The sequence below is a fragment of the Oculina patagonica genome, chromosome 11, assembly GCF_052425735.1.
Source record: "Oculina patagonica isolate OP01 chromosome 11, crgOcupat, whole genome shotgun sequence".
Classification (NCBI taxonomy): domain Eukaryota; kingdom Metazoa; phylum Cnidaria; class Anthozoa; order Scleractinia; family Oculinidae; genus Oculina; species Oculina patagonica.
The window spans coordinates 9,693,409-9,720,168 of record NC_135768.1 but is presented as its reverse complement, the minus strand read 5'-3'; the positions used below and the strand labels follow the sequence as shown (position 1 = coordinate 9,720,168).

The window sequence follows — 26,760 nt, the reverse complement described above, 5'->3', positions numbered from 1 at the left end:
TTAGTATATTAAATCAATATATAAACTTTGCTTGGTTGTGGGGAGAAGTTCTTTATAATATACTTTTATTTTCTTAGATTAAATAACTTTGTGTAGAATTTTCTTGAATTGCAGTCTTGAATTGCACTTTTTTATTAGATCTTTTAACATTTTTAAAAGCTTGTACAATTTGTATCATTTTTATCTTTGTCTGCGAGTAGTTTTTACAAAAGTAAACTAAAAGGAGGGTCCTTAAAACTATTGCGTGACGAATAAAAAGTAAAAGAGGCGTGACTTCATAGCGTGACAGTAGAATCAGTCGGGAGACTGGTTCCAAATGACAGTGGCGCCATTTTGGTTCAGTGCAAAGGTTCGCTGGAGGTGTGAACTTCGTTGTTGTGCTTCAAAAATAATGTCTAGAGTTCCTTGGTGCCGTCTTAAGAATGGTCTGGAAATCCGCCGGATTTTAAACGGAATGTGGCAAGTTTCTGGAAGCCATGGTCCGATTGATTCGAACAAGGCGTCTCGAGAAATGTTAAAGTATTTTGACGCAGGTCTGACAACGTTCGATATGGCGGACATTTACGGCCCTGCAGAGGAAATCTTTGGTGATTTTATAGAGCAATTGAAGGCTGAACGAGGAGAGGAGTCTGCAGGGAAAGTGCAAGGCAAGTTATTAATTGTAATATTTCTGGGAAATTTGGAAAAGTAATTTGCTTGGTTGTACATTTTGAGGCTTGTCTTCGCGATCGATTCACCAACAACTATCACTTTACACGCAAAAGCACATCTATCGTTCTTTCAGATATTTCGATATTACTCCTTTTAATCATTTCGTGTTTATAGATTGTTCCTTGGACAAATTAAAACCGAAAAAATTGCCAAGGTCATAAACCAAACTTGAAGTTTTGGCAATAAATTTAAAAGTCAGTAACGCTGAAGATTTTTCGAACCGAATTTCTTGCCAGTTGATTTTGTTAAATTTTGTTAAAAACTCATCAGGGGGAATATCCTTCTTTTGATTTCAACCAAATTAAGCAATGTCATACAGTGATTTCTGTATGTAGAAGAATAGATATTTATTTTAATGGTTTTCTTCTGAAATTCTTATTAAACACTGGATGGCAAATTCACTATTGTTTATTGTGAACTAGAAATTGATCAGATTTTTTAAACTGTGGTTGACTTATGTAATAAGCAGCTGCTATTTCAAACATTTAGCCTGTAGCTTTTTGTTGAAGCTCTGAAAACTGACGAATGCTTGAAACATCAACTGTTTCCTTCATTCTTCCTAAGCAGTAGTTCACCATGTGATGCAGCCTGCCTGTCAAATGCAGCCTGTATATTATTTGTGCACACTTTTCCAGTTTTTCCCATGATTACCACTGTGGGAAGTGCATCTGCTGCTGGGATTTGAAACAAGAATTCCATTCGGTTCCCACTCTGTTGATGACTCAGCACTGCAGGGAAAGCCATGCAGTATCTCCAATTGTTTGACACTATTTCTGGTACACAGTCAACTCTCTCTAAAACGGGCACTGTCGGGACCGGATCCAGCTGTCCATTTTTGGGGGGTGTCAGTCTTACTACGATTTCCAGTTAAGTAAGACGCGAACAAAGTTTGGTGACGAGGTTTCAACGTTACAACGGCATTGTTGTCAAGGCAACTTTCTCTGTTTTCATTGGTAACTGTCGTTACAGGTACTGACCGCCATTGTTCTTTTATACAAGGAGGACCTCTCGGGAAACAGAGCAATTTTTTATTTCCATAACTTTGTCTCTGTTCATCCTTAAAACATCAAACTTAGTCAAATGACCAATCTCACTGTGATCGTTCATGTGGTGGTGTCAGTTTATCAATACATCGATTCGGAAAAAAAACGGAAGTTGCATGGAAGCGAGGCTAAGTGGCCCTTGCCAGCTAAAAAATAGAAAGTTTACATGAGCGTGTGGGGCATTTCAAGTCGGAAAAAAGCATTTCATTCACAAATTCGCCACAAATCTTGATCCTTATAAGTTCAAAAGTATAAGAGAAGTAATTTATGGTCTAGCAGACGACAGGTGAAATTTTAACAGCTTGGCGGATAGATTTTGCTTCCGACTTCTGGTCACTTGAATGAATATTCCTTCGCCAACAAAAGATGAATTTCAGCTGCTGGCTGAAGGTAGATTACAGTCAATTTTAGATTTTGTTGATCGATAAAATGACAACCTAATAATTCACAAGAACCATTAAAAAACAGATTTTGCTTTGGGAGGTCCTTTGGTTTTCGATATGAACAAAAACTTTCCAATATTGACAGAGAAAGTTGTGTAAACCTGTCTAGCTATGTCTGGCAAACATTGTCAAGTTTCCATAATTCTGTGACTGATAAAATATAGCATATATTTTTTGAGAATTTGTGATGGGTATGAACTTTTTCAAGTTTAAATTAAATTGTACATGCATTTGTGTAACAAGAGAAAATTACTTCAGGTTAATATCGCCTTTCGTATCCAAAAAATATTTATAAGGAACCGAAGCAGAGTTGTTTTGTTTAGACAGAGAAGTTTGCATTAACATGTCTCGCAATCTGACAGTTTCTACATTCTGTTACTGTTAAAATATAAGTGGAGGTATCTAGCTGTCTCTCCTATTTGTGTGACCGAAATGCGGTAAGACATTATAATAAAAATTGATCTACAGTGTAGTTTTCGACGCAAATGTTGAGTTGTTGCCACACAAATTATACAATCTTCACTTGCTGTTCAAATTCGATCCAGTTCACAAATGAAGCAATTCACGTCTTTGCAAAATGTTGCTAATAAAAAAAGGCTGAATGTTTCGATTGTTGAGGGATTTTCCTGACTGAAACATGTCACAACAAACCGCATGACATGCGAGTTTCACTGTCAAAACAAACCGCTCTATTTGTATGTATTGCTTCTGATATGAAAGGCAGCTTTATTTAATTGATATTAACACACATGTAAATTAGGAGTTGTGGCACAAATTGTGACAACTCGCTCGGCTCGCCCGGGCTCGCCTCGCTCCTTGTCACAATTTGTGTCCACAACTCCTAATTTACATGTGTGCGCGGAACGCAAGACGCCTTTCTTACCCCCCTCGCGAAACGAGTTGCAAAAAAGGCGTTGGCGGCACCTCTAACGGCCCGCAGCAACAGAGAGCGCCACCTGTGTGCTAGATTTATTTTTCAATTGAACAAATATTTTTCTTTAGTATATGCAACAGATGGCTGCCGCAAGATATTCGTCAGAAGTTTTGCAAGATAAGATGGAGGAAAACCTCCGTGAATTTCAAAGAAACCCCCAAAGAAATTTGTCTTTTTCACTCGCCCACACCGATTTTAACGAATGGCTTAGAGTATGGAAAATGGACATACCCGAAACTGACACAAACAACAAAGATCTTTTAATTTTTGCAAAAAAACACAAAAAAAAGTTTTATGATCTTTTGGAAAGCGAAATTGATGACTTACGAAGCTTAAAAGCAAGCTTTGGACTTGAAGTTAAATTTTCGATACAAAGAGACGGAGTTACGCAACACATGAACCACTATTTCAGTGAAAGAGAACCGCACGTGTTTTCAAAAAACACCAAAGAAGAAATCGAAAAAGAGTTTGTCAGATTTATCGAAAAAGCAAAGGGAGAAATTGAGGCTTGGTCAGAGAAGGGCTCGGGGTGGAAAATTGAAAGAATAGAAATGGCGTATATCAATGTCGCGCGTTATCAGCCATTGAGAGGGGGGAGTTATCTGCCTTTACCACCAAAATTGGCAAACAAAAAAGCAGTTATTAACGTGCAAAACAGGGATAACGAATGTTTGAAATGGGCTTTGAGAGCTGCATTATTTCCGCCAAGAGATGGAAAAAATCCGCAAAGAACAAGCAGATACCCAGTTGACGACGGAATAAACTACAATGGAATCGATTTTCCAACGCCTCTAAAGCAGATTGACAGGCTTGAGGCGCAAAACAACAACCTTGCAATAAATGTGTTTGGATGGGAAGACGACTGTGTGATACCTCTCAGAACAAGCAAAAAAGAAAATAGCATTTCCCGTATAAACCTTATGTTAATTGAGTCAGGATTAATTCAGCACTACTGTTTTGTAAAAAGAGTATGCGCTCTGCTTTACGATCAGACTAAATCACACAACAAAAAACACTTTTGCATGATGTGCTTGACCGGTTTTACAAGAGCAGACTTGCTCGAAAAGCACGAAAAATATTGCAATGGAGTTAACGGCAGGCCAACAAGAATCGAAATGCCGGAAGAGGGGAAAAACACTATTTCTTTTAAAAACTACCACAAACAAATGAAAGCGCCTTTTGTAATTTACGCCGACTTTGAGGCATTGTTAAGAAAGATGCAAGGATGTAAACGCGAAACGGCCGAGGAGCGCCAGAAAAGAAAAGACCTTGGTGAAGAAGTGAAAGACATGAAGCCGAGTTACACAGACAAAACAGAACAGCACGAGGCATGCGGATTTGCTTACACAGTTGTAAGGAGTGATGGTGAACACGAAAAAACATTTGTGTACAGAGGACAAAACGCCGTTGAAGTATTTTTGAACTGTCTTTTAAGTGAAGAAAGAAAAATAAGATATGAATTGTCAAAGCCAAAACCTCTTGTGATGACGGCAAAAGACTGGGTAAACTTCAAAAATGCAACCAATTGCCACATTTGCGAAGAAACGCTAATGAAACAAAACTTTTTGGACTCTTTGCCAGTTTGGATTGGAAACAAAAAGGAGCTTAATTACTTTGGGCAGATGCACAAAAAATGTTATTACAGAAAGGAAAAAGAGGAAAAAAACCTGGATACCGAAGCCCACTATAAGCTAAAAAAGCTTGAAAAAGAAACACACAAATTAGCAGCGAAAAACCAAAAAAACTGCTTAGCGTGCCACAAGCCGCTTATCCAGCCGAACTACAAGGATGTGGTAAAAGACCATTGCCACATAACAGGCAAGTTTCGAGGAGCCGCGCACAACATTTGTAACTTGATGATGAGAATAAATCCAAAAAATGTCCAAATACCAGTTGTATTTCACAACCTAAGGGGCTATGATGCGCACCATTTAATGCAGGCAATGTCAAAGATTTCAAAAGAGGCACAGAAAGAGGTAAAATGTGTCGCAAACAACATGGAAAAATACATCACATTTTCATTTGGCGGACTGCGTTTTATTGACAGCTTAAACTTTCTTCAAGGAAGTCTTGATTCACTTGTAACAGCGACACCGAAGGAGTCATTAAATATAACAAAATCTATTTCAACACAGTCTGATGAAAGTTTTGAACTTCTTTGCAAAAAGGGAATCTATCCTTACGAATACATGGACTCATGGGAAAGATTTAGCGAAACAAGTTTGCCTGAAAAAGAAAAGTTTTACAGCAAACTTAATGATGAGAACATAACGGATGAAGAGTACAAACACGCGCAAAACGTGTGGGAAACCTTTGGCTGCCAGACCCTGGGCGACTACCACGATTTGTACGTTAAGACAGACGTTTCTCTGTTGGCTGACGTTTTTGAAAACTTCCGAAAAATCTGTCTTGAGAAGTACGGGTTAGATCCCGCGAATTATTACACGACGCCAGGCCTTTCTTGGGACGCACTTTTGAAAAAGACAGGCGTGGAGCTTGAGTTACTTACGGACTATGAAATGCATCTTTTTGTTGAAAGGGGATTAAGAGGCGGAATTTCGATGGTAAGCAAAAGATATGCAAAGGCGAACAACCCTTATGTTGAGGGATTTGACCCGAGCCAGCCAAAAAAATACATAATGTACCTCGATGCGAATAACCTTTACGGGTGGGCAATGAGCAAGCCGCTCCCAAAAAGTGGTTTTAGATGGAAAAAGGTTATGCCGACAGAAAAAGAAATAATGACAAAAAAAGAGTTTGCAAAAGCTGGATGGATTTTAGAGGTGGACTTAGAATACCCGAAAGAGCTGCATGACGCCCAAAACAGCTATCCATTAGCGCCAGAGAAAAAGAAAATAAACAAAGAAATGTTTTCACCTTACCAAAAGAAAATAATAAAAAATCTTGATTTAAAACTGCCAGAAAGCGAAAAGCTTGTATTGACTCTCGAAGACAAAACTAATTACGTCGTGCATTACCGAAACTTGCAGTTTTATTTAAAACAAGGAATGAAACTTAAAAAAGTGCACAGGGTCTTAGAGTTTGAACAGGAATGCTGGATGGAGCCCTACATCCGGATGAACACAGAATTCAGAAAAAAAGCAAAGAACGACTTTGAAAAGAACTTTTACAAGCTAATGAATAACTCGGTTTTTGGAAAAACAATGGAAAACCTGAGAAACCGTGTAGACATAAGAATAGCGCGAAGCGACGAAACAAAGAAAATAAGAAAATTAGTTGCAAGCCCATTGTATTCAAGGCATGTAATGTTTTCAAACGATCTAGTTGGAATAGACATGCGAAAAAGCAGGCTTTTTCTTAATAAACCGGTCTACACAGGCATGACCATCCTTGACGTAAGCAAGCTATGCATGTATGACTTCTTTTACAACCATCTGAAAAAGGAGTACGGAGAGCGTTGCGAGCTTTTGTATACAGACACAGACAGCCTTTTGCTTGAGATAGAAACAGAAGACGTTTACGCGGACATGGCAAAAAACATTGACAAGTACGACACAAGCGACTACCCAAAAGAGCATTCACTTCATTCAAACGAAAACAAAAAGGTGTTGGGAAAAATGAAAGACGAATGCGCAGGAAAACTAATTTCAGAGTGTGTTTGTTTGAGGCCAAAAATGTATTCAATAATGACAGAAGACAAAAAAAATATAAAAAAAGCAAAGGGGGTAAAAGAGTGTGTGACAAAGAATAAGATAGATCATGAAAACTTCAAAGATACACTTTTTCAAAACAAGGAAAGCTTTCACGAAATGCACATGCTAAGAAGCTATGCCCACGAGATGTATTCAATAGTGGTAAACAAAAAATCGCTGTCGCCTTTTGACTCAAAGCGATGGATAGCGGATGATGGGATACATACAAATGCTTACGGGTATAAGTTTTGCGAAACAAAGCCTACATAAACATAACGTTTAGAGCTTTTCTGAGCCCAAGGGGCTAAAGCACTAAGTGCTTGGTGGTAACTGTGTATTTGGAGGAATAACAAGCAATTCTTCACGCACGAAGCCGCGCTTTGGACCATCGTGCAAGTAATAAAGAACTGGCTGATTAGGTTTAGTAACAGACCTTTCAATGCTGTAGACTTTTAATGACCAAATCGGATCTGTAGCCCTTTTTACGCCGCCTTCCAGCTCGCCAGGTTGGTAGAGAAAGCGCACATTAACGAGAGAGGGGAGTTTTTTTTCTTTCTTGCCAACAGGTCTTGTATATTTTGAGGACGGTTTTGACGAAACAGCCTTTTCTTTAATTGCAGCAGCAGGTTTCTTACCAGTAAGACTGGTTACTTCGTTGTTCAGAGCGGCAACAACTTCGGGAAGCCTTTTTACCCACGCTGTCGACCGCTGGCCAGATGGCAGGTTCATCTCGACACCGTACTGATAACCAAACAGGCGCCCTGCCAGTGTTTGATTAAAACGTTCAACAATAGCTTGATCTCTGTGGATATTAACACGCCCGCGTCTAATATAGGTTTTGTGATTTTCCATTTCTTTGGTAACAGCTCCCATGAATTCGCGACCAGGGTCAACTTGCAGCATCTGTGGCCATTTTAGTGCACTTCGCCTGTAAATTGTCTGAAAACCTTTTGCAACCTCAGTTGAATCTTTGGAGGTCAAAGGCTCAGCCTCTTTGAAACGGCTGGCAACGTCAACAACAGTCAGCGCGTATTTGTAAACTTTTCGCCCTCGCGGCAGTTTGTCGTGTGGCAGAAAAAGAAGGTCCGCCTGGTGGACCGCGTTAGGGGTAGAAACATCGAATTTTGGGCGAGGAACGTATCGTGGTGCCGGAAGGTAGATCTGCCAAAGGGCCTGCTTAACTAGCCACTTTTTTGCGGCATCTTCGGAAACCTTGGCAGCCTCGGCTAATTTTTTTATCGCTGCAATTCCCTTCCAGTAGCCCTGGGGGCTATAGTAGACTTTCGAGATCTTTGCATCCATGCGTATACAAGAAAAAAAAGAAACGTTTAAAGAAACCGAAAGGCAGCGTACCCAAGAGCAAGAGCGCCTGCGCCAACGAACATCAGTTCACCTTGTTTCTGCTGCTCGCTTGGCTGATAAAAATCAGAGAACTTGGGTTCTTTCGGAGGAATCATTTGTTTGTCAGGATGTGCCTGGTTGTAGAGTTTGAAAGCGTAGTCTGTGTTCGTAAAGTTCTGTTTCGCTTGCTGTTTGATCTCATTGTTGGTTTCGATCCAGTCGAGAAGCTTCGTGCGGTCGCGAGAGTACTTCGCGTACGCTGCCTGGTAAGCCTCGAGAGCTTTGTCGTGTCTTTCTTTTTCTTTCAAAGCGGCGTCATCTCCGCCACCCAAAGCTCGAGCAAGATAGTTGCCGCCAATGAAAGCAGCAGCGTTCAAGATAGCTCCGCCAGCCATAATCGCTACGCTTGCCATTGTGTGTTTTTGTTCTTATATTATGATATTTTTTTTTAATTGGTGGGGAGAATTTTCTGGTCCTCGAGATACTGTTTAAGTGCAACGCTGCCAGCCACGACGGCTGTGAACTTTACATAGTTCATAAAACTGCTGCTTGGGTCAGATGTGAAGTTTTCTTTCACAACTTTTTTGGCAGCCCAGCCGATTCCGGCAGCGAGACCTGTAATGGTGGCGGCATCCATGAGTGTTTTCACGAGCTTGTTGTCAGACATGGTGTTTGTTATAAAATAAAAAATAAATATTTAAATTGAAAAATAATTTTATGAATTCTTTTAATCTCATCAAAGAGTTCTAATAAAAAAAAAGTTAATTGCTGAAGTCAGAAAGTAAAACAGAAATCACTTTCTTAAAAACTTTCGATGGTCAAACCAAGATCATCAACCGCAGAATTAAAGATTTTTTGCATTTCAGCAAACACCGCACATTTTGCTTTTACAATCATCTCTTTTCTTTTTTCTTCATTTTCTATTTTTTCATACTCTTTTAAAAGCGTTCTTAAATCACAATAACACACGTTTAAACTTTGCGCAGATTTTTCAGCAATTGCATAAAAATTTTTTAATTTTTCTGGTTCCAGCCGGTTTAAATAGGCTTTTCCCTCATTCAAAGCAGCTGTTGCTCGTACCTCATCTTTTTCAAAGCATTTTGAAAGCATAGAAAGCACAAAAAAGTTTCCAAAATCCATTGGGACAGACATAGTGTATGTCCTCGTGTCGGTCATCGTGTTTTGTATACTTTAAAAAATCGATTGTTTAAATGAAAATTATTTAATAATTTTTTTAATCCATCGGACGGATTCCTCTTTTTGAGCCATTTTGGTTTGTTGGTTGCGGAATTCTAGAGCCCGTTTGGCGCGTGTCTGAAGAACGCGTTGCAACCCTTCCAATACTTTCTGCTGTAACTGGTGTGTCATCAGTTATAAGAGTTGGCGGAGCTTTAAATGTTGGACTTCTTTTTTCGTTTATAAAGGCTTTTATGTCTTCGCGTTTCACATAAGTTGTAACGGTTGCAACGCCGATACCAAGCAAAGATATCCATTGATTTGTGGTGAGACCGCTTGATTGCGGCTGAGCCTCGGGCGGAGCTGGTTCCGTTACGGCCGGTGGTGTTACACTTCGCTTAGCAGATGCAGATTTCTTTTCCTTTTCTTTTGCAATTATTGCAGCAGCCTCGACAGCAGCTTTTTTCTGTGCTTCACGAGCCTGTTTTGTTTTTTCAGCTGCAAGCTTGCCAGCAGCAACTCGCTTTGGATTTTTGGCAGGCTTTGTTGCTGGAGTTGTTGAAGTAACTTGTTTCTGTTCTTCTTGAGCGATCGGAGTTTGTTCGAGCTCGGCCATTTATAATAAAAAAAAAAATAATATTTAAATAGAAAATTGCTCAGCAAGATTTTTTGCTAAGCAATTGCTAAGCATTGTTCAGTAATTACTTAGCATTTTTTTAGCATTGCTCAGAAAAATCTTCAGTAGTGTTTGTGTCCGCATCTTTGGAAGCGCCTTTGGTTTCGCACAGCGAAGTGTGCGACTTTGTAGCTTCGTTTAAATCAACGTGCTTTGTTGTGATGAGCGCAGCATTTGCAACGGCAAGAAAGCGGCCGCATTTCAAAGCCAGACCGCCTGCCAAAGTGGACAGCTCTTTACTGATAATGTAGTCGTTTTTGAGTTCCTTCTGATAATCATTGACGTTCTTGATATTTACGGCCATACCAACGACTTTAGTAACAAGAAAAATAAAGCTGTCAATCAAGCTGTCGGTTGTTTTGGATCCAACGTATGCCTCATATCTCTTTAAGTACTTTTCAACTTCTTTATCTGTCAAGCGCTTTACCTGCTCGTGTGTCAGTTGCACACCGATTGCTTCTTTGGCTTTTCCTATTGAAACAAGGATTGCAAGCTGTTCACGCAAAGCAGGAATGTCAGGGCCTTGAATGAGTGCCATAGCGCTTTCTGTACTTTCTGGTTCAGCTCCTAGCAGTTCCATTACGGAAGCTAATTCTTGTTCACATGCAGCATCGGGTGAGGTTGTTGCGAACGGGTCAGCCATTTATTACTCTAAAAAATATGTTCAATAAAAAAATTTTGTGCCGTAAGGGTGGCGATGAGAAATGACAAGATGCGAAAACTTATTTTTTTTTAGCTTTAAAATGATTTCTTTGTAATCCTCATTGGCAAGTTCGCCAGCGTAATCCTCAAAGATTGCCTTCGTGGTCTTGGCAGAGGGGGTGTAAAAGAAAACGATTGCCGCTACATTTTCGCGGAATGAGGATGTTATGCTTGTCAATTTTTGAGTTAACACCCATACGCTCAAACCTGCGTGGCGAGCAGAGAAAGCAAGATTCACCAACTCCCCTGTTCTTCCTTTTACATCTTTCGAAGCAGCACAGTCGTCGAGGATGATAAGCGTGTTCGTTCCCTCAAAAAGAAATCTTGAAAGCCTTAACAAAGATTCAACCTCGTGCTGCTCACAAATTAAAACAAAAAATCGAAGATCTTCCTCAGCAAAGCGATAATAAGTCTTGTTGTGCGCGAACGTCGGGCAGATGAGCACGATGTAGTCAAACTTGCCTCGGAAAGGGCCACAAAGCTGATTGACCACGTATCTTGTTTTTCCTGAGTTCGTTGGTCCCACAATGAGGGCGTTGAAGGGTATATTGGCAGGATCCATCTTCGTTCGTATATGTACCTAAGGTACACTTTTTCAAAGAAAAAATTATAAAAGTACAGATTCTAACTGCCTGCCAATTATATTCATTTGGGCGTCGCTGATTACGTAAATGTGGCAGTTCAAATTACCTGAGCCGCTTGCTTTCCTCTCTAGCTCAAGCTGGACACCGTCCTTTGTGTTCACAAGGCGCGTGCCGCTTCCGTGCATCGAGTGGTCAGCCATGGAACGCAGATCAATAAGAAGGCCAAACTTGTCTTCTGTGTAAAACTTTTGCAGAGTCATGTGCTGCGTTTTATTTTTTTCTTTCATGTAGAATCTTTTAACTTCTCCCCAAATGTCCATTCCTTCGATGCCGTTGTTGTACAGCATGTTTGGCGAGCCGTTGACAGTGATGCTTACTTTTGTAAGGTCCGGGTTAATGTACTTTTCCGAGCTCCTTGCACCTTTGTTATATTGCTCAATAAATAGGAGCAAGATACCTTTCATGGACCTCCTCTGCGGGTTGACCCTTAGATTCAGACGTGTGTCGGAGCCTTTTGCAAAAGTCGTCACTTTATCACGCTGGATGTGGTCGTAAGCGAACTCTTTGCCGCCCGAATAAGCGCTGAACGCTTCATCTGCAATTTCCTTGCTTCTTATCATCTCGTACTCCAGCTGGATGTTTGTCAACTTGTATTTTAGTTTTGTTGTATCTGAGCCTCTGACCACATGTTCGGCTGCCGCGAGCTTCAGTTCGAACACAAGATCGTTGTATAGTGCCTGAGGATAAAATGCCCCATGGTCAGTTAAAATCTGGTGATCCAGGCGGATGCGGTATTTATTTCCATATATCTCATTCAGCTTTTTTTCTGCGTCCACACCTGAAGTTTTCTTATCGCCAGCATTTGAGCGAATTTTGTTGAGGTCCTCGCTCTGAATGCCCTCTGGCACCCTGTCGTCGCGCTCCTCCTGCGAAAGGAAAAAGTCCTCAAATATTTTGTAGATGTCATAGCCAACCGTGTCCTGCACGACGGTGCCTTCGTACTTTACAACAAACTTGTCGACCAGAGCTCGGCTGACGTTGTCAACCAGAAAGTTGTTGGCATGGCCTCCGCTCAAGTCGATGTTGAAGCGCAGCGCCAGCGAGCCGGGCACAATGACCTCGTTTTCGTTCAGCTTTGGCACTGAAACATACAACGTTTCCTCTGGATTGGCTTCAGTGCGGTCAAAAGTGATTCGTTTTACAGCGCGCTCGGCTTTCAGTGCGCCGAGTATTTTCTCTGTGCGTCCCGGTCGAAGGTTTTCTTGAACAGCATCCATCTCTCGATTGTTTTTATTGTTAAATTGAAAAGTTTAATTTGAAAATATATATATATAAATTAAGCGATGGCAACAGGTGGTGGTGATTTTGGATTCGAGGACCCTGATTTGGACCAAGATCTTGACCACAACAGTGATAACGATGATGAAGAGGAACAAGAGGTCGACACAACCCGACCATTTCAGCCCGGGGAGGCATCCACACCCTACCATGGGGGTGAACAACATGAAATGCAAACGATGCAGCACGAACAGAGCGGGCTGCCAGATACATCCTACGAAGAAACACCTTTTTTGGGAAGCTTTATTCATCAAGATGACAAACCGGCAATGATTGACAGAGCTAAAGATTTTATCAAAAGAAAATTCCCCAAAGTGAACTTCGCAAAATTAGACCCAATAGGTTTTAGCAAAAAGAGTGGCAATGAAACTACAATTGTATCCTTTGGATCAAAAGGTGGCGAGACCGAAATTTTCAAAAAAGACGGAACTGGCCTTCTCAAAAAATTCACAAACAAGTTTAAAGCCCCCCTTGGGCCAGAAGCGGAATCTCTGATTGCTCAAGACAATGAAGAAATAAGAGAAATGAGACCAAGATTAAGAAAAGCTGAAAGTCAAATACAACAGGCAGAAACAATTGACATGCAGAAAGAAAAAGCCACCCAAGAAGTAGAAGATTTCAGAATAAGAATCGAGCGAATAGATGCCAAGATGGAACAACTTGGGTCAAATGTTGAAAATGAATCAGAATTGCGCGGACTTAAGCAACTGAAAAAAAATCTTGAAAAGGATTTTGAAAACAAAAAAAAAGAAGTTGCTGCTCTTGAAAAACAAGCTAAGCAGAAGGCAGAAGAACAAACACGAGTCGACCAACTAAGGGCAAGCCTCGCTGCCATAGAGAGCAGAAGAAACACTTTGCAAGAAAGGCTCAACGACACAAGAGCGTTGGATGATCTAAAAGAGAAAGAAGCCGAGCTGAAGCAACAAAACGAGGAAGATCAAGCTGTTATAGAGGATGAGAATGCCTCCCCCACTGACAAACAAGCCGCGGAAGAAAGAGTTGCGGAAAGAACCGAGGAGCTCGGGCGTTTACAAACGCAGATTGCAGAAAGAGAAAGGGCGCTTCCACTTCGTGAGAGGATCAAAGAGATCTTCAAAAAACATGGCGTGACATTAACAGCAATACTTCTGGCTGCTGGTGTCACGATTGGTTCTGTTATTGGAGCCATTACAAACGCGTTGAAGGCAACCGGCAAAGCGTTGGGGAAAGGCCTAAGTGATATTGGCTCAAAGGTAGCATCAGCTCTGCCTGGTCTCATTGGCTCGATTGCGAAATTTCTTTTCAAAACCGCTGGTCAAGTAATTGGATTTCTTGCAGAGCACACCTGGCTGCTTATCCTTGCTGTGGTTGCTTTTCTTGTTGAAAAATACATCAAAAAGAGACGTTAGCGCATAAGGGTGTAGAGCAAAGCTGCTGCTCCAACCGCGCCAACAGCGACAGTTGCTTTGTTTATTTCGTGTGAATCATTGGCTACGGCCTTCGTAGGTTTAGCGCTTTGCGCGTTGCTAGCTGGTGTTTCAGCAGCGCTTGCGGCGGGTGCCTGATTTTTTTTTGCTGTGGCGCTCTTGTGTATTGGATTTGAAGGGTGGCTGTTTGGTGGGTTGATTTTTGATTTTCCTCCCGCCATCAGTTTAAGAGCTGCTTTTTTTGTAGCTTTATTAACCTCATCATTCACTCCTAATTTCATCCCAACAACAGCCTGCTTAAGCTGGTTATTGTAACCAACAACGCTTTCTGTGTTTATCACCATACGAGCGGGCATCAGCCAGGCACCTGGGCAGACTGCAAGGTTAAGCCGAACCTTAGCTTCGTCGATGGCTAGTTGGTATCTTTGGACCGACTTTGCCAGATCAGGTTGCCTTATAGCGTCTTCAACCAACACGAGGAACTCACTTTGCGCTTCCTTTGCACGGCCGCCTGTTCCAAGTATGCTACTTCGAACGTTCACCTGCGAACCGAGAATACAGTAGACAAAAGCCTCTATCGACTGGTTTACTCTCGACAAACCTGCCTGAGTAAGCCCTTCAGTGCCGTTAGGACAAAACCAGTCTGCCTGTGCATATGCAGCGTCGTCTGGCTCGATGTATTGAATCAAGTTACCTTTGCTTGCAGTTCCACCTTCATCCGAAAATTTATCGTAATCGGGGTATTTTGCCCCAGAATTTTTCGGACCAATATTTGAGATCCAGATATAAACGTTACCAAGTCCGTGGTTTGCGCCTGTTGTGAAACGGAAATCGCTTGACGGGTCGACACCGAACTCAGCACATATTCTTTTGTACGAAGCCACGTCGTACTTGTTGTCGAACTGGCTAAAAGTGGGGTCGCCTGGCAAGGCGCTTACGCTCTAAATTCCCCCCATCTGAAACAATATTCGCCTTATTGTGAAATAAACGTGAAAAAGGTAAAAATTTCGCACAATCGGTGGCAAGCTGAGAGCTGAGTGCTCTTCATCGAAAATATCTCGACTTATACCGCAGCCTGTTGTCGCGCACCATACCGCAAAGTTAAGTTGCTGTGGCCAATAGGCCATATTTTGGCTAGCAAGCCACCTTTTTGACTCTTTTCCTGATGTATGCTTCAGTTTTGTTTTTTGAAAAATCTCTCTTAATTTCGTTGTGAAATATTGGTCTGGTGTGACGTAGATGTTTATTTGGCTGTTAAATATTTTTTTCAAACTTGGTGCGGCTTCGTGAAATCCAACAGCTGGAATTGGCAAAGATGAGCCTTTTGCGCCGCTTGGTGACAGCTGTTGTGGAAAACCGCCTGAAATTTGATTCACCCCCAGTGCTTTTTTCATCTCTGGGCTCCAATATTTGCTGTCAGAGCCAAAAACATTTATCAAATGGCCTTGCCCTGCCTTGTAATAAATGTCTGCCGTTGCTGTGTGGTTGTACGCGAACTCAACCTGTGCAACAAATTTTGTTCGGTCAGCGTTTGGATATTTTGCAAGAAAAGGTTTCCATGCATTGTCTTTTGCCGCTTCAGAAATTGTAGTTGCTTCTGGGGTTTTCATCCACTTCATAAAACCTCTTGTTTTTGCATCCATGGTCCTCTTTTATATTAAACATTTTTTATTTTTATTTAATATAAAAATGGTTGTGCTGACTGTTACCACAAAAGAAAATCCGAACACTGTTTATTTTGACCAGCCTATTCCAAAACCAAGCTATATCCGGCTTTTAAGTTGTTCTCTTTACAACAGCTGGAATAGTTTGGAAAAGGATGGAATAGTTTTTTATAAACAAGTGAACAAGGAAGAGAAGGCGCGTTATATACGGCAAGGAAACTTCTCACTCGATGACATTGGGAGTATTTTTGAAAAAGGATTTCCAGAGAAAAACATGTTTTCTGTAACAAAAGGCATTGCAGGCCGTTCATTGATAATAAAAGCAAAAGAGCCCAATTTAAAAGCTTTTGGACTGAACGAAAGTCTTATTAAGTTCTTTAATTTGCCTGGGTTTGAGAATTACGCAAGTATTGAAAAGGAATTTTTTGAAACAATTGAGGTAAATAATGTTTCAAATCCTAAAAATTACTTCATCAACTGTGACCTTATCGACAAGCAACAAAGCTTGCTAAATGGTAAGCCATCAAGCCTTTTAGCGTTTTTTGACATACGTGGAAAACCGTATGAAAAAGTTTATTACCAAAATACACATTTTAACGTCTTGCGCGACGTTTCTGCTGAAGAAAATGTATCATCTCTGACTCTTTCGATTAGAGATGAGAATGGAAAGCCATTCGATTTTAACGGCACAAATCTTACATATGAGTTGGAATTGAATTAAATTAAATACAAAAATAACTTTTATGTATACGAGACCATGTCATCTGCTAATGTTCTCCCGAGTGCCCCTGCTTATGGTGATCGCGAAGAAAACAGCGTAAAACAAACACTGTATCCCGCTTTGCCAAATCAACCAGAAAACTTTAGGTTAACAAAAATCAATCAAATTTGTTCAGAATTTGACAAAGAAGTTGCAAAATACCGAGCTGTTTTGAAAAAGTATAAAAAGGTGAAGTCTTTTTTTCATTATTCCGCAATTTCAATGGGTGGTTTGTCCAGTGTTCTCTCTGCTTCCAGCCTTGGAACAGCGGTAACAGTCGTTGGTTTGCCGGTAAGCGTTCCTCTCGCAGCATGTGCTGCAATTACAGGCGTTTTGTCAGCCGCTTTCACTGGAGCGAGCAAAAAACTTGAACCAAAAATTTTGAAAAATAATGAAATTACTTCGCTTGCTGTTGCCAAACGTGAAACTGTCAATAGACTTGTTTCTGCCGCTCTCATTGACAATAAAGTTGATGACAAAGAGTTCCAAATTATTTTGGATGAATATTCTCGTTACATGGCTCTCAAAGAGACTGTTCGCAGGCACCTTTCAAAAAATTTAAGCCAAAAAAAGTCATCTCCACAGCCGGACATTGAGAAACTGAGACAGGAAATTCGACAAGAAGAATTAGATAGGTTAAAAAAAAGAATATCAGCAGAGTCGAAATCAGATTTGAGAAAATAAACACTGGATTTAATCTGAGTGTTCAGAAAAATAAAATTAACGCATGACACAAATCGTGACATTGTGTTACACACAGCGTGACATTGTGTGACACAGAGCGTGACAGTCACGCGTGACGTTGCGTGACAGGTCAAACGAAAGGGCAAAACCCTGGTCGGGGGGTGCTCGTTGGCTGTTTCTTGCCTAGCCCCGGCTAGGACTTTTTCCCCGCCGCTGACAAGGCGGCTGTCCCACATTTTTACCTCTGCCGAGGTTTGAAATCCCGAGGAATTTCTGAGCACCCCCACGTTATCAGTAGGGCCGAGGCGGGTTCACCCAGGGGTATCTCCTACTGAAAGGAGTCCCCCTATACCCCGTAATTCACCATCCGCACAAGCCATTATAACAGGATTCAAGTGGTTGGCCATCCACTACCTCCCTTGACTTCACCAGAATTTGTGAACTAACAAAAAATTACGGCCGCGTTAACTTATATATAGTTCACTTTGTCACGTTTTTCACTTGTGGTACCCTTTCACCTATTTTGAGCAAGTACGCATGCGCTTTTGGGCATCAGGATGATGTCATCATTAATTAGACACTTGGTAAAGTTTGGTAAATAGGCTAAAATGTTGGTGCTTTTCCAAGCGATTTGCTTTATTTTAACCGAACTTTCTACTCCCGTTTGGCAAAATGAGGTCAGACAGATAACATATCAAGTCGTGGAAGCAATGCTTGAAGCAGAAAAAAAAATAAACAGGCCCGATTGAGTCCGATGTTTCGGGAAAGTTCTTTCGATCGATCGATAAACTTCTGTGATCAAATCCTGTTATTTCTCGATTTCTTCTCTTCGCTTCACTTCGGCAGCTTCTGTGGGGGCACAAAAAATTACAGCGCGTTAACTGAGCGTATTTTTTTTGTAATATCTGTTCTGTTTCGTTTTTTATCGGCCAAAACACTAAATCCTGATTAGGCCGCCATGTTTCTTTCTGCTCGTCCAAGGGCCTGAGAACTAGAAATATGGTTTCCAGACTCTCTCTGAAAATGTCACGCAACTCACGTAAGTCGCTCGCGATTTTGCGTGCCGCTAGCAGGGCAACCATTTTTTTGTGTCTGTAAACGGTCAGAAAAAATGGTTTTAGCGCGTTTAACGTTAGCGAAGGTTTTTTTAATGTTGTTTTCTTTTATAAATAAAAAAAAAAGTCGCAAGCTTAAACCTTTTTTGTCAATTAAAGGTTCGTCGCCCTAAAGTACAATGGTTGGTTTAAATGATTGGTACGAAGTTCAGTCTGTCGGCTCTTCTTCCGGCAGTTAATTAATTTGTTTACCCATTTTTTTTGCTTTTTCTTTAGTTCCATTTCCACGACTGCTTTCCAGATTTTTTTGTTAGCTTTAGCCAAGATTTGCTTAGCGATTTCAGTTTTTTTTGCCTTAAATTTTCCGGAATTTTTTCAAAATCATAGACATAGTCGTACACTTCTCCTAACCTCAAAAAAGCTTCATGATATTTTGTTAAAGTAAGATAATCTAACGATTTTTTTGGTAAAACTGACGTTATTGGAACAAATTCTTCGTTTTTTTCACTGTTGGGTAAGTCTTCACTTTTTCCAAAAAGTTCTGGTTTTTTCAGTTTCATACTTTTTTTTAAAGTAAAGTCTCTTTCCAACAATTCTTCAAAAATTTCTTTGCTAAGCTCTTTAGTTTTCAGTTTTGAAATTGCTACAACCAAGTCGTGTATAAATTTTGTCATGTCAACACTTACATATTGTTGTAAATATCGATCAAAAATTTTTTCGTTTTGGATGTAAAACTTTCTCGTTCTCGGTCCTTTTGGTTGAAAAACATCTCTCGTTGGCTCCATTTACCCTGAGGTGTTATTTGTTCAATTGAAAAATAAATATAGCACACAGGTGGCGCTCTCTGTTGCTGCGGGCCGTTAGAGGTGCCGCCAACGCCTTTTTTGCAACTCGTTTCGCGAGGGGGGTAAGAAAGGCGTCTTGCGTTCCGCGCACACATGTAAATTAGGAGTTGTGGACACAAATTGTGACAAGGAGCGAGGCGAGCCCGGGCGAGCCGAGCGAGTTGTCACAATTTGTGCCACAACTCCTAATTTACATGTGTGTTATTAAACTGACTCTCCTTGCTACTTAAAAACATATACAATTCAATTTACACCTGAAACAGTTCATGCCCATCAGAAATTCTACTAAAAAATCTGCCGTGCATGTTTTAAAGTGGCAGAATTAGAATCCTTAAAATATTTGCGAGACATCGCCTACACTTTAGATTATCTGTATATACTGGAATTCCAGTCGGACTGAAAACCGAAGAGCCTCTCAAAACAAAATCCGTTTTTATAGTTCTTGTGAATTACAAGGTGTTTTATTGATCAACAAAATCCAAAATGGAGCAAAGAACGACTAAAAATGAGGTTACGCTGACGAGGAAGTATTAAATTATTCGATTACAGAGAAGTTGACAACAACATCTTACCGCTAAAAGTAAAATTTCACCTCTCGCCTGTTAGACCTTAACTGAATTTCTTCTCTTATACTTTTGAACTTATAAGGATCAAGATTTGTGGCGAATTTGTGAATGAAATGTTTTTTTTCTGACTTGAAATGCCCCACGCGCTCATGTCAACTTTATATTTTTTAGCTTGCGAGGGCCACTTAGCCTCGCTTCCATGCAACTTCCGGGTTTTTTCCGAATCGATGTATTGGATGAAATTTTAAACTCGCCCCAGTTCCCTGTGCAACTCCGGAATGGCCAATAGAAACCAGGGTTAATCACTGACATTTTTGGGCAACTTGACTCCTGAAGACCAACCAGAGTTGAAGTAAAGTTTCACATCTATTTATCACTTTTGATCAACAGCATTAACAAAATGGGTTCCTCAGCCAGGACCAATAACTAGAGACATAACAAAAGGGCGTGTTCGTCTTGCCATGAAAAGAATGGGTGTTGAAAAGCTTGACATGCTTCAATTTCATTGGTGGGATTACTCTGATGGCCGCTATCTTGACGCACTTTCTTATCTCAGTGAACTACAATATGAGGGCTTGATTGGAGAAGTCTCGCTAACAAACTTTAACACCAGACACCTAAAAGAAATCATCAAAAAAGGAATTAACATCTCAACCAATCAAGTGCAGTATTCTATCATTGATCGCCGTCCTGAAACGAAGATGATCGAGCTTTGCCGCAAGCACGGAATTAAACTCTTAGCTTATGGTACTTTAGGTGGTGGTCTGATATCTGATAGATATCTTAACAAGAAGGAGCCAATTGGAAGATCTGAACTCCCAACGGCATCCCTTGCAAAGTACAAGCAGATGATTGATGCGTGGGGCAGCTGGGAGCTGTTTCAAGAACTCTTATCTAATTTGTCTGACATTGCACAGGCGCATAACAGCACCGTTGCCAATGTTGCTTGTCGCTACATTTTAGACAAACCGGAAGTGGCTGGTATCATACTTGGCTGTAGGTTTGGTGTGCCTGGAGCGGAGCATATTGAAGAAAATTTAAAACTTCTTGACATAGAACTTACTTCAGATGAAGTCCAGAAACTTGAGCAAACTCTCAACAAAGGAAATGATTTGTTTGAAACAACTGGAGACTGTGGTGATGAGTACAGGTAGCATGCCGCACTGGGGATTTTCTTTCTGTCTCTCCTTTGAGGTAAATTGCTTCATCACAAATGAATGTAGGTCAAAATGCCCCCAAGACAAAAACATGGAATAAGCTTACTTGAATAATAAAACCTTCAGCACAGCATGTTTTATAGCATGCGAGCAGGCTCTCTATTCAGGTGTAACATCAATCTCTCTTTGAGCATGTAAATCTGTCTTCAATCGCTGAAGGCACAATCTGACGAGTGCCGAAGGTGAGAGTTTTGGCAAGCGAAGTGAGCCGCTGGGCGACAAAAATCGGGAAACTTGCGCCTTCGGCACTCGCGAAATCACAGCTTCGGTGCTGAAAGAAAGATTCAGATTGCCCCAAAACAGAGAGCCTCCTAGCAGGGTACACATTTTAGAACAACAAATATAGAGCCAGTTATTTCCTTGAGAGAAGTAGTTTTCTTTTCTTTATCAAATATTTTCTATATGCTGTGAAGGTAGCATTTTGTCTTGGGGGCGTTATGACCAATTTCCTTACAAACTGAGGCAAAGTGTACCTAACGAAAGGGGGTGACAGTTCTAAGAAACACTGTTTCAGGAAAGCATCAAAGTTCTGCTGGCAATCTAATGACTAAAGAAATTTCCAGAAAATGGGAGACTCTAAATTTTTTCAGATATTGCAAAGAAATTGAGAACATAATTTTAAACAATTTGAAAAATTATGTTATTGCTTAGGCAGAATTAGTAAGAGTTTCCCCCTCCCCCTGTAAAGTGAAGATCAATCTTTGATTGCACTTTCATCATACCCCAGGGGGATACTCGGGATTTCAAGTAACAGGGATGATCCAATGGGGACAAAAATCTAGACTGTGATAAGCGCGTGGTGAGAACAGCAAGAGAACTGAACGCCAGCACAAAACGGAAGAAGCAAGCAGGTGGGAAGCAGGGAGCGAAAAAAATAGAGGGGCTGTAGACATCTTTGGAAATATTGAATTTCCAGTTTCTCCAGAAACGGAAAATTCCCATTGGTTGAGAGGCGGCAAAAGTGTCATCACCTTGACAACGGCCAATCATGATTGCTTGCAGGCGGCGTCAAGCGGTTTGCTGGAGTTGTCATCACTGTTGACATGCTGTGATTTGCGAATTCAATGGATTGATTATTGAAACGCTTACAGTTGGAGAAAATTCCAACTGTTCATCGCTCAAAGACGAGCAGAAAGAGGCTGTTCGCCCCCTTCTTTGTTTGAAGGATGTAGTTAGAATTTTACCAACTGGCTTCGGGAAAAGCCTTACCTACCAGCTGTATGCTACGGCGAAACAAATGAGAGAAGATGGGAATGTTGTCGTTCTTGTTGTTTCGCCGCTAAAAAGCATCACAAATGATCAAATCGAATCACTTGACCGGCATAGCTTTTGCAGCATAACTTTTGGCGAATCACTTAGCTGGCATAACTTTTGCCTCACCGAAGACGTGTGAGCCAACGTGACATTCTTTTGACATTCATTCGTTTGTCATTCTTTTGGGGTGTCCACTTTAGAGAGGTGTCTGCTTTAGAGACTGAGGTGTCCATGTTAGAGAAGTGTCTGCTTTGGAGGCTGAGGTGTCTGCTTTAGAGACTAAGGTGTCCACATTAGAGAGGTGTCTGTTTTAGAGACTGAGGTGTCCACTATTGAGAGGTGCCTGCTTTAGAGACTGAGGTGTCCACTTTAGAGAGGTGTCTGCTTTAGAGACTGAGGTGTCCACTTTAGAGAGGTGTCTGCTTTAGAGACTGAGGTGTCCACTTTAGAGAGGTGTCTGCTTTAGAGACTGAGGTGTCCACTTAAGAGAGGTGTCTGCTTTACAAATTGAGGTGTCCACTTTAGAGAGGTGTCTGCTTTAGTGACTGAGATGTCCACTTTAGAGAGGTGTCTGCTTTAGAGACTGAGGTGTCCACTAAAGAGAGGTGTCTACTTTACAAATTGAGGTGTCCACTATAGAGAGGTGTCTGCTTTAGAGAGAGGTGTCTACTTTGGATACTGAGGTATCCACTTTAGAGAGGTGTCTGCTTTAGAGACTGAGGTGTCCACTTTAGAGAGGTGTCTGCTTTAGAGACTAAGGTGTCCACTTAAGAGAGGTGTCTGCTTTAGAGACTTAGGTGTCCACTTTAGAGAGGTGTCTACTTTGGAGACTGAGGTGTCCACTTTAGAGAGGTGTCTGCTTTAGAGACTGAGGTGTCCACTTAAGAGAGGTGTCTGCTTTAGAGACTGAGGTGTCCACTTTAGAGAGGTGTCTGCTTTAGAGACTGAGGTGTCCACTTTAGAGAGGTATCTGCTTTTGAGACTGAGGTGTCCACTTTTGAGAGGTGTCTGCTTTATAGACTGAAATGTCCACTTAAGAGAGGTGTCTGCTTTATAGACTTAGGTGTCCACTTTAGAGAGGTGTCTACTTTGGAGACTGAGGTGTTCACTTTAGAGAGGTGTCTGCTTTAGAGACTGAGGTGTCCACTTTAGAGAGGTGTCTACTTTGGAGACTGAGGTATCCACTTTAGAGAGGTGTCTGCTTTAGAGACTGAGGTGTCCACTTTAGAGAGGTGTCTACTTTGGAGAATGAGGTGTCCACTTTAGAGAGGTGTCTGCTTTAGAGACTGAGGTGTCCACTTTAGAGAGGTGTCTGCTTTAGAGACTGAGGTGTCCACTTTAGAGAGGTGTCTACTTTGGAGACTGAGGTATCCACTTTAGAGAGGTGTCTGCTTTAGAGACTGAGGTGTCCACTTTAGAGAGGTGTCTACTTTGGAGACTGAGGTGTCCACTTTAGAGAGGTGTCTGCTTTAGAGACTGAGGTGTCCACTTTAGAGAGGTGTCTGCTTTAGAGACTAAGGTGTCCACTTAAGAGAGGTCTCTGCTTTAGAGACTGAGATGTCCACTTTAGAGAGGTGTCTACTTTGGAGACTGAGGTGTCCACTTTAGAGAGATGTCTGCTTTAGAGACTGAGGTGTCCACTTTAGAGAGGTATCTGCTTTTGAGACTGAGGTGTTCACTTTAGAGAGGTGTCTGCTTTTGAGACTGAGGTGTCCACTTTAGAGAGGTGTCTGCTTTAAAGACTGAGGTGTCCACTTCAGAGAGTTGTCTGCTTTATAGACTGAAATGTCCACTTAAGAGAGGTGTCTGCTTTATAGACTTAGGTGTCCACTTTAGAGAGGTGTCTGCTTTAGAGACTAAGGTGTCCACTTTAGAGAGGTGTCTGCTTTAGAGACTGTGGTGTCCACTTAAGAGAGGTGTCTGCTTTATAGACTGAGGTGTCCACTTTAGAGAGGTGTCTGCTTTAGAGACTGAGGTGTCCACTTTAGAGAGGTATCTGCTTTTGAGACTGAGGTGTCCACTTTTGAGAGGTGTCTGCTTTATAGACTGAAATGTCCACTTAAGAGAGGTGTCTGCTTTATAGACTTAGGTGTCCACTTTAGAGAGGTGTCTGCTTTAAAGACTGAGGTGTCCACTTTAGAGAGGTGTCTACTTTGGAGACTGAGGTGTCCACTTTAGAGAGGTGTCTGCTTTAAAAACTGAGGTGTCCACTTTAGAGAGGTGTCTACTTTGGAGACTGAGGTGTTCACTTTAGAGAGGTGTCTGCTTTTGAGACTGAGGTGTCCACTTTAGAGAGGTGTCTGCTTTAAAGACTAAGGTGTCCACTTCAGAGAGTTGTCTGCTTTATAGACTGAAATGTCCACTTAAGAGAGGTGTCTGCTTTATAGACTTAGGTGTCCACTTTAGAGAGGTGTCTGCTTTAAAGACTGAGGTGTCCACTTTAGAGAGGTGTTTGCTTTAGAGACTGAGGTGTCCACTTTAGAGAGGTGTCTGCTTTAAAGACTGAGGTGTCCACTTCAGAGAGTTGTCTGCTTTATAGACTGAAATGTCCACTTAAGAGAGGTGTCTGCTTTATAGACTTAGGTGTCCACTTTAGAGAGGTGTCTACTTTGGAGTCTGAGGTGTCCACTTTAGAGAGGTGCCTGCTTTAGAGACTGAGGTGTCCACTTTAGAGAGGTGTCTGCTTTAGAGACTGAGGTGTTCACTTTAGAGAGGTGTCTGCTTTAGAGACTAAGGTGTGCACTTTAGAGAGGTGTCTACTTTGGGACTGAGGTGTCCACTTTAGAGAGGTGTCTGCTTTAAAGACTGAGGTGTCCACTTTAGAGAGGTGTCTACTTTGGAGACTGAGGTGTCCACTTTAGAGAAGTGTCTGCTTTAGAGACTGAGGTGTCCACTTTAGAGAGTTGTCTACTTTGAAGACTAAGGTGTCCACTTTAGAGAAGTGTCTGCTTTAGAGACTGTGGTGTCCACTTAAGAGAGGTGTCTGCTTTATAGACTGAGGTGTCCACTTTAGAGAGTTATCTGCTTTAGAGACTGAGGTGTCCACTTTAGAGAAGTGTCTGCTTTAGAGACTGAGGTGTCCACTTTAGAGAGGTGTCTACTTTGGAGACTGTGGTGTCTAGTTGAGAGAGGTGTCTGCTTTAGAGACTGAGGTGTCCACTTTAGAGAAGTGTCTGCTTTAGAGACTGAGGTGTCCACTTTAGAGAGGTGTCTACTTTGGAGACTGTGGTGTCTAGTTGAGAGAGGTGTCTGCTTTAGAGACTGAGGTGTCCACTTTAGAGAGGTGTCTACTTTGGAGACTGTGGTGTCTAGTTTAGAGAGGTGTCTGCTTTAGAGACTGAGGTGTCCACTTTAGAGAGGTGTCTGCTTTAGAGACTGAGGCGTCCACTTTATAGAGAGGTGTCTACTTTGGAGACTGTGGTGTCTAGTTGAGAGAGGTGTCTGCTCTAGAGACTGAGGTGTCCACTTTAGAGAGGTGTCTGCTTTAGAGACTGAGGTGTCCACTTTAGAGAGGTGTCTACTTTGGAGACTGTGGTGTCTAGTTGAGAGAGGTGTCTGCTCTAGAGACTGAGGTATCCACTTTAGAGGTGTCTGCTTTAGAGACTGAGGTGTCCACTTAAGATAATTCCCTAGAAATAAAACTGCTCATAGATTTCCAACCAAACTTTGCCAGTTGGTTGTTTACCTTAAAGGAAGTTAAATTTTGAAGTAAAAAAGAGGGGTCACCGTATTCGTTTAGGAGCAGGGAGCAAAATCCTGCGCAATAAGGATGCGCAATGCAATACTAGGGAATCACCACTTTAGAGAGGTGTCTGCTTTACAGACTGAGGTGTCCACTATTAGAGAGTTGTAAAGTGTGATGCAATTCAGCCATTTCTGGGGCTGCAATGATTTTACTTAATAAAGTTATTTATCTATCTATCCCCTAGGGATTTAATCTTTGAGTAACTGCTGTTGATTCTAAACATGCATAATATGATTTTTCAAAACCTATTTGACATAATGTGTACTTTCCTTTATTGCAGGCAGAGCCTACAGCTGGCATGAATGAACACCACATTTCTTGTTGGTCAGTAATAACTTAATAGGGAGTAAAAGTAGAGTACAAGAAAAGCCTAGCTTCAGTTGCTAATTTATTTTTCTGTTAATGATCAGCATCATCAGCATGGTAAATCAATTTCTTTTTGGGGGGGAGGGGGTGGGGAGGGGAGTAAGTCACCTGTATGTCATGAGTGGAAAGCATAAAAAAGAATGTTTTTAACAAGCAGAACAAACAGATTTCAGATGAAATAAAAATACAATAATATGGTGTAAAAGTAATTTCTTCAACTATCTACATGCTAGACAAGTGCAGTTTTAAATTGTTTAATTCCAGAAAATATCCATACCCATCCCATGGAAGGAAATTCAAAATTCCTGGGGGATGGGGGTCTCAAAAGCCAAACTTTTAAAAAGGAAAGAACAGTGTTTAACTGCAATTTTTTTTTTTTTTTTTTTTTTTGGGGGGGGGGGAATTCAAACCTAAAAAACCTTCCCTGGGATGGGAGGGGAATGGATATTTTCTGGAACAACACATTCAAAGCTTATAATTAATTTTTTTTTTTTTTTTTGCACTATTAATGTGCTTTATTAATTTGGTAAATTGATATTGTCAGAGTGTATTTTTTCAAAATGAAAAGATAAAATAACTAGTTTAGTAGTCAGAAGA

The 26,760-nt window shown here is 41.2% G+C and overlaps 1 protein-coding gene across 1 annotated transcript; it reads left to right on the top strand.

Annotated features, from left to right (window-relative positions):
- The first annotated feature begins 323 nt into the window (after window positions 1-323).
- On the top strand, window positions 324-26,236 carry LOC144630234 (putative oxidoreductase YccK). The gene is made up of 3 exons (XM_078488565.1): window positions 324-647; window positions 19,972-20,775; window positions 26,078-26,236. Exons 1-2 carry the CDS (start codon window positions 392-394, stop codon window positions 20,733-20,735), a joined length of 1,020 nt encoding a protein of 339 aa, XP_078344691.1. The 5' UTR covers window positions 324-391; the 3' UTR covers window positions 20,736-20,775; window positions 26,078-26,236.
- Window positions 26,237-26,760: the final 524 nt, after the last annotated feature.

What these genes read in the sequence shown, in the direction of transcription:
- LOC144630234 (XM_078488565.1), top strand. Translation starts at nt 392, where the DNA reads ATGTCTAGAGTTCCTTGGTGCCGTCTTAAGAATGGTCTGGAAATCCGC. An exon ending in GTCTGCAGGGAAAGTGCAAG is followed by an intron (nt 648 to 19,971) that starts GCAAGTTATTAA and finishes TTTGATCAACAG; the next exon opens with CATTAACAAAATGGGTTCCT.